At 62.3% G+C, this 7,354-nt stretch overlaps 2 protein-coding genes across 3 annotated transcripts in view; both read right to left on the reverse strand.

The window, feature by feature from the left end:
- Positions 1–1,681: 1,681 nt before the first annotated feature.
- INS (insulin) lies at positions 1,682–2,973 on the reverse strand. The gene is made up of 3 exons (XM_006141067.2): positions 2,890–2,973; positions 2,505–2,707; positions 1,682–1,915 (listed from the first exon to the last, which is right to left on the reverse strand). The coding sequence occupies exons 2-3, from the start codon at positions 2,689–2,691 to the stop codon at positions 1,770–1,772; spliced, it is 333 nt and encodes a 110-aa protein (XP_006141129.1). The 5' UTR covers positions 2,692–2,707; positions 2,890–2,973; the 3' UTR covers positions 1,682–1,769.
- A 2,062-nt stretch (positions 2,974–5,035) lies between these two features.
- Positions 5,036–7,354, reverse strand: part of TH (tyrosine hydroxylase) — a 14,253-nt gene continuing 11,934 nt past the window's right edge. For both annotated transcript variants that reach the window (XM_006141071.2, XM_006141072.2), the window contains exons 11-13: positions 6,717–6,812; positions 6,311–6,444; positions 5,036–5,463 (exon numbers count right to left, since the gene is read on the reverse strand). In XM_006141071.2, the coding sequence (XP_006141133.1) occupies positions 5,304–5,463; positions 6,311–6,444; positions 6,717–6,812 (390 nt within the window). In that variant the 3' untranslated portion in view covers positions 5,036–5,303. The remainder of the gene's footprint in view (positions 5,464–6,310; positions 6,445–6,716; positions 6,813–7,354) is intronic.

The raw sequence follows: 7,354 nt of genomic DNA on the forward strand, positions 1-7,354 counted from the left end.
CGCGGTGGCACAGCCTTTCCCTCCCCTGAGTCTTCAGGCCAGAGATCCCCCAGGAGAGAAGTGGCAGCAAACTGCACATCTTGAGTGACACTCCTCAGCCCCCGGTGGCACCCAGAACCAGCCGCACTGAGTCCCACAAGCCTTTCGACCCCAAAGGGCTCCTGCTCCACTCCACCCTGACACAGAGCGTTGGCACTTCAGAGGAGCCACCTGCATCTCACCCCCTAGGGCTCATGGGCCTTCAGGGCTGGCCAGGCTGATGGCCCCAGCCAATAGCCACCTTGAGGGCAGCCTGACCCCAGCGGGTCTCACCCAGGCACTCAGTGAGCTCACATACCTCAAGTCCAGCAGGACGCCCCTGCCTCTACCCGTGCGAATGGGGCCAGCTGGGTGTTCCCATGGACAGCTTGCTGCTGACCCCAGCCACCTCCTCCCCTCCTCTTCCGGGTCCAGTGTTCCACTGTCTACCCGCCTGCCCAGCTCTGGGCCCCCGCTCCAGGGGCGGGGCTTACTGGAAGCCCATGACATCTTGGGGTGGGGGGAGTGTTGATACAGTCACAGGAAGGGGTGACCTAGCAGGGACGCTCAGGGCAGTAGGGAGGAGGCTGCCCAGATGGCCAGGCCCCTAGCCCAAGGGTCTGACCTGGCTCCCAGGCTGGCTCTGTGTGGTCTGCAACCACCAGGACCAGGTGCCCAGACCCAGGCCCAGCCCTCCAGCCCAGCCCGGGCGGAGTTTTCAGGAAAGGCACAGATTGGTTTGGCCTGGGTGGCAGGCAGGCTGGCCAGGCCTTGTGGTGGCTTGGGTCACCTGCCTGGAGGTGACCTGGGCTGGACCTGGACCCAGTGTGGCTTTGTCAGGGTCCAAGGGCACTTCTGGGGACAACTGCCAGGTCTGTCACTAGAGGAATCTGGTCCAGTGGCCCGGCTTGGAGGAAGCAAGAGGGCCAGGGACTGGAGAGACCTTGCCTCTGGTCTGTGGTCTTGTGGCCCGGAAGGTCTTCTGGCCCTTGTGGGCTGCAGTTCTCAGGGCCTCTGAGAACTGGGGCTCAAGAAACCCTGCCCAGGGCCCGCCTTGGGCCTTCCGTCTGCCCCAGCTCATGAGGGTCCATGACACAAGCAGTTCCCTCAGATTGTTTGCTGGGTCTGGTCTGAGGGCTGGGGCTGTCCCCTGCCCACCCAAGGCACTGAAAGGGGCAGACTCTGGTCCCTTTCTTTCTCTCCCTCCCCTGGCAGACTCCCTCCCCTCGCCCAGCCTCTTCCTTCCACATGGGGATCCATCAGAAATAGCTATAACAATCGAGCCTGAGAGGGCTGGGTGAGGAGAAGTCACTGGAATGTTCTCATTCTCTTTTCTGGGAAAAGTGCTCGGAGGACCTTGCGAATCCAGGGCTATCAGGCAAGGGGAAGTCACCCCTAGCCCCGGAGACCCCCACAGTCCTCCTCTGTCTTCCCAGAGCCTCCAGGTAGGGGCAGTGGGCAGCTGAGAGGGGAATTGGCATCCTGGGGAGGGCCTCCTGGACCTGGGCCCCTGTAGACCCTGTAGGTATGCAGAACGCTGGGCAGGTCCATGCAGGGGGCGGCAGGAGGAGAGCCAGGGAGACGGCCCTCGAGGCCAGCATGTTCCAGGCAGGTGGATGGCACACACTCTCCACTCGGCCCCCAAGACAAACAGATGACACAGTAGGGCTCATTTGGGGGTTTATTTGAACTCTTGGTGGGCGGGAAGCAGGAAGCAGCACTCCGGCCCCGGTGGCACGGGCGGCCCAGGTCTAGTTGCAGTAGTTCTCCAGCTGGTAGAGGGAGCAGATGCTGGTGCAGCACTGCTCCACGATGCCGCGCTTCTGCGGGGGCACCTCCAGCGCCAAGGGCTGCAGGCTGCCTGCTCCAGGGCCCCCGCCCAGCTCCACCTGCCCCACTACCGGGGACCCCAGAGAGAGACAGTGCAGTCAGAAGGAGACAGTTTCTGTGGCCCCATGCCCCAGGGTAGCCCCCCCAGGGTAGCCCCTTCACCTTGTTGCTGACTGGACTGGGCCCACAAACCCTCTGGCCCAAGGGCAGTGCCAGGGCCCTGTCAGTACCATCCCCGGGGCCTGCACCCGTTTCCCAACTCCCTGTCAGGTGCTCCACCCGTCCTCCTCAGAGCACCCCAGGACATTTGCCCACAGGGATGCAGGCAGCATGGGGCACCCCGTGACCCCCCCAAGTTGCCCCGAGATCATCCAAGCCCAAGGGTTGATTCACTCAGTAAACTTCCTCTCCTGAAGTTGCCTTCCCCACAGGCAGGTGGCGAAATGGTCCAGGGGAGGCGAGGAGGGAGAAGTCCTTATTCCCAGACTCTCCGACTCGGCCTCAGAGAGCTGGTCACTTTTAGGAGGGGGCCAAGGGAACTCCATTACCCTTTTTTATAGAAGTCCACCTGACTTCCCACCGGGTGGCAGCATCCTGCCCGCCTCCACTCCTGCCAGGGTGGAGCTACTGGGGGTAGCAGGGCTGGGGGTGCTCACCCTGAGAATCCTCCACCTCCCGGCGGGTCTTAGGTGTATAGAAGAAGCCTCGCTCCCCACACACCAGGTACAGCGCCTCCACCAGGTGGGAGCCACACAGGTGCTGATTCACGAAGGCCGGGGCTGGCTCAGGCCCCCAGAGGGCCAGCAGGGCCAGCAGGGGCAGGAAGCGTGTCCACAGGGCCATGGTGAGAGACAATAACCTAGGAGTGTGCAGGGTGGCCTTGAGGCCAGGTGAGGGGGCAAGTGCCCTGTCCTGGGTCCCAGTGACCACCCCTTACACTCCCAGAGAAAAGCCATGTCGTCCCTCTTTGCAGAGCTCAAGCCTGCAGTCCAGTGCCCTGGAGCCCCCAGGCAGACTGGCGTGGAGACCCCCAGTACAGACCTGCTTGCTGATGACCTCACAATGCAGCTGGTCCCGCAGGCCTGAGGATGGCTGGGTCCCCACTGGCTTTATAGCACCCAAGCCCATCTCCCCTGCCCCCCAAGCCCTGCCACCTGGCCCATTAGGGCCTCCAGTGGTAGGGGTGTCGGCAGATGGCCAGGGGCTGAGGCTGCAATTTCTGGATCATTTCCCTGGTGCGGGGCCTGTGGGGACATCTTCTTGGTCGTCAACATCTCTCACTTGGGCCCTGGGGTCATTAGTCTTAACGACTGGATGGCTAGAGCGGTCCTGCTCGCAGCTGGGGGCAAATGTCTCCAGGACAGCAAACCCTTACCTGGGCCTTGCCAAGCCATTTCCCACATCGGTCCAGGAGAGCTGGGGGCTGTGGCGGGGAGGTGGGGACTCCGCTCCAGCAAGCCTGCCCCCAGGATCCCTGGTCTGCCCAACAGGCCTCCCGGGGTCTTGGGGTGGGAAGAGTGAGAAAGTGTTCCCCCTCTTCTTGTTTCCCACTCCATTCCAGGACAGAAGCCCCAGCTACCCTGGGGCCAGAAAGAAGGCAGAATCTGATGGAGAAGCTATGGCCCCAAAAGGCCGGCCCTATCTATCATTTTCAGTGTAAGAGCAGCCTCCCGCGCAGGTCCCCCTCTTTCTGGGCACCCCCAGCCACCGTCCACCTTCGAGTTAAGCCCCACAGTCCCACTGTCCCCTCCAGTGCTCCCTGGGTTGAGGCCTTGTGGTACAACCTCCTCCACCCTCCCGGCCCCCAAGAGGGCCAGGCCAGTCCCACCAGGGACTTCTGCCACTTCTATCTCCCTATCCTGCCCTTGCCTGAGACTGAGGGGGCCGGAGGGATTGGAGGTGACCTGTGTCACTGCCCCTCCTGCCCACCACCCCAATCCACCTGTTGAGACTATCTGACCAGGTGCTTGGGCCATGGGACCAGTTGGAAGCCACCTCGCCTCTGGGCTGTAAGCTTCAGGGTCCTCCTACCCTAGGTAGGGATCTGTAGCAGGTGGGCTCCAGCAGTCTGTGGGCCTTCCCTATTGTCCCCAGGGACAGGGTGCCATGGTACGTGGAATGGCCGCCCATGGTGCTTCCTGGCCCCTCTGCCGCAGGGAAATGTGTGGGTGCATCCTCTGGAGGGTCATGCAGAGAGGGAGGCCAGATGGCGTAGGGGCAAGGGAGCACAGAGCCAGGGACTGGCAGGGCCCAAGGGAGATGAGGTAGGTCTTGGTGGGGCTCCCAGGCCTTCAGGAATGGCCCCAGTGTGGCCCGATGGACTGGAAGAATGTGGCTACAGGGCAGTGGGGGGCTGGCCACAGACAGGAAGAGTGTGGTGCTACCGATGGAAGGACAGACTGCCAAGGAGGGGTGGGGAAGGAAGTTTTGCGCAGGAAGATCTTGACGGAGGAGGAGTTTGCAGGACTCTCATCCTGAGCTTAGAGCCAGGAGCCTGGAGGAGGTGGGCAGGGCCTTGAGATCGGCCAGTGTCTCAGCCCAACCTGCAGAAAGCAAGGAACAGGGGGAGGCACCTCACAGGACCCCTCACGCTAGCCAAGCCCGGAGAGAGCTCCAGGCCCCTCGGGTGACCTGAAGGCACCTGTGAAGTCCGTACTCCACCTGGTTCCAGGGAAGTCACCCGTGAAGCGGCTCTGCCAAATTCTACCTATTATTGTGTTGCTGGGCAAGTCATGACGCGTTTTTGCATTAAAAAAAAGTCACGATTTTCCTGACAACCTAATAGTATATGTTTTGGGGAGCACATGGAGGTCTCTCGGCTTCTGGGTCCTGCTCTGGGGTGGAGTCAGGACAGTCATACAGGCCCTCCCCTGTCCCTCTGCCTGCCTCTCAAGGGCTCGAGCCCCCAGATGAAAGTCCCCCTGCAGCACAGCTGGGGCCCTGCTCCCTACCTCTCTCCCCTGGGCCCTACGAGGTGAGACGAGATAGGGCAACTCGGCCAGGGCCCCTGGAGCCCTGTGGGGTATCGAGGGCTCAGCCGGTACAGCCTCTGGGGTGAGTAGGATAACTGGGCCTCTGGCCTGGGCCCTCTGGGGAGGTTGGGAAGCCCAGCAAGTCCTGGTGGGTGTGAGGGGCCCGCTCTGAAGGCTTGTCTTTTAGATGCACACTCAAGGCCAGGGGGTACTCAGACAGGACTCCTCCTTTTATTGAGATGATGAACAGGTATTACCTGACCACCCCCTTCCCCGGCCCACACCCCCAGGAGCCCAGGCAGGCAGCACAGCAGGACAAGGACTCACAGGCCAGGTGCACACAACAGCCGATGGCACTGAGAAGCGGGGTGAGGGGGCGGCGGAGCCCAGGTGGCAGAGGGTGCAGAGGAGACGGGCCTGGGCTCTGGGAGGGGGCAGGAGACAGGAGGGCTGGAGAAAGGACCAGAAGGGCCCAGGGCAGGCCTAGCCAATGGCACTCAGCGCGTGGGCCAGGGTGTGCAGCTCGTCCTGGACACCTTCTAGGGAGCGCCGGATGGTGCGGGGACTGTCCAGCACGTCGACGGCCAGCGTGTACGGGTCGAACTTCACGGAGAAGGGACGCTGGATGCGCGAGGCGTAGCCCCTGAGGAGAAGACCCAGCGAGCCCCTCAGCTGCCTGGTGTGGGCATGGAGGAGGCAGGGCAGGCCTGGGGCAGGGGCTGCTGACTACAGGGGCCTCAGGGGCAAGCTCAGCTCCCAGATCTTGTCTGAGTTTCTTGGGCCCCAGGAGCCTGTTCTGTCCAAACACTCAGATTCTGACAGGAGAATCCCAGGATTGGGGCCAGCGGAGAGATGGTAGGGGAGACAGGCCAGAGGCCCTCCCATCCCTCCCTGTACCTCAGCTGGGCCTTCCCCTCTAAGAAGCCTTCCCTCTCCTGCTCCCCCAGTGTTGGCACCCAGCTTCTGGCCTCAGTTTCTCTCCATGTCTAACAAGAGCCCGGAGAGATCATGGTAAAACCCTTTTCCAGGTGAGCTTGTCAGACTCTGCCCCCGGCCCTGGGACCTCTCCATGCCCGCCATGTGCCCCCTGTGCCTCACCTCCACCCTCAGCACCCCCTGCCCCTTTCTGTTCCTCTTCCTTCATCCTCTGACCTCTCCCCAACACCATCCCAAGGCCCCTGGCTGCTCAAAGTGCAGGAGGCTGGGAAGGATCCGCATATCCCTCCTGCAACGCTCAGGTTCTGCCAACCCAGAAGGCTGGCCTTGGCTGGCCCACGCAGTGGCCCCCAGTCCCACAGGTCACCAGGCTTTTTGGAGTCCCCAGGCTTTTTGGAGTCCCTCTTAGGAGGGGTATACCTGCTGTGAGGGGGACACTGGAACTGAGAGTGGGTCTCATCATGTGTGAAGTGGGTTCACAGGCCTGGCCCTGCTCACAGGCCATGCAGAAGGCCTGGTCTGCTCAATTTGGAGGACGGCGGGTCCCAGCCTACCTGAGCTTGTCTTTGGCATCACTAAAACTCTCAGACACGAAGTAGACTGGCTGGTAGGTCTGGTCTTGGTAGGGCTGCACGGCCGCGGCCTCGGGGTCGAAGGCTCTGATCTCTGGCTCCTCAGACAGGGAGTGCTTGGGGAGGCCACAGGCGTCACCAGACCCCTCGGGGGCCCCTGGGAACTGGAGTCCTGTGGCCCAACTCGCAATAGGCCCTGGTTGTGGACCCACCCTTAACTCCCCCTGCAGGTTCTCCCGCACCCTGAGGACAGCATAGGGTAGGAACTGGGCAGAGACAAGCTTTCTCCCAAGAGGGTCGAAACCTAGGAGGCCCAGGCTCTCCCCAGCACCCTGGCCCCCCAGCCCTGGGCCCCTCTGTTCAGGCTGCTGCAGGGAGAGGGTCTCACCAGGAGCTCCCCATAGGAGGACAGCAGTCCTGCACCGTAGGCCTTCACCTCCCCGTTCTGCTTGCACAGCCCGAACTCCACCGTGAACCAGTACAGCTGTCGGGACAGCCGGCCGTGTCAGCCAGAGACAGCTGCCATCAGCCGCAGCCTGTGCAGACTGGGACAGAAGTGCCACCCATACTGGCAGGGCCTGGCCAGGCTGCAGGGCCCATCAGGGTGGCCATTACCCTCCCTGGACTGAAGCAGAGACCTGGCCTGAACTGGGGCCCTGTGGGGCAAGGAAACCCACCGTGGACAGCTTCTCAATTTCCTCGTCCGAGGCCCCCAGGGACGCAAGGCCGATGTCCTGTGGAGGAAGGAGACTGAAGGGTGGAGAAACCCGGCTCTGACCTTGTGCCCGAGGTCAGGGCTTCCTGGTGTCCGCAGCCCCTCCAGAGGTCTCTTGGACACTGCATGAGATGCCAGGACCCTTCCCGCTGCTAAGGACCCAGAACCCGCTGTTCCCAGGGAAGCCAGCAGGTGGCAGCACAGGCAGTGGGACGGTCACTACACAGGATTCTCTGAGGAAAGGATCTGTCCTCCTTTGGGTAGTCTGCCCATCTCTCTCTCTCTCTCTCTCTCTCTTTGGTGAGCACATG

This window comes from Tupaia chinensis, unplaced genomic scaffold, assembly GCF_000334495.1.
Source record: "Tupaia chinensis unplaced genomic scaffold, TupChi_1.0 Scaffold000047_1, whole genome shotgun sequence".
Taxonomy (NCBI): Eukaryota; Metazoa; Chordata; class Mammalia; order Scandentia; family Tupaiidae; genus Tupaia; species Tupaia belangeri.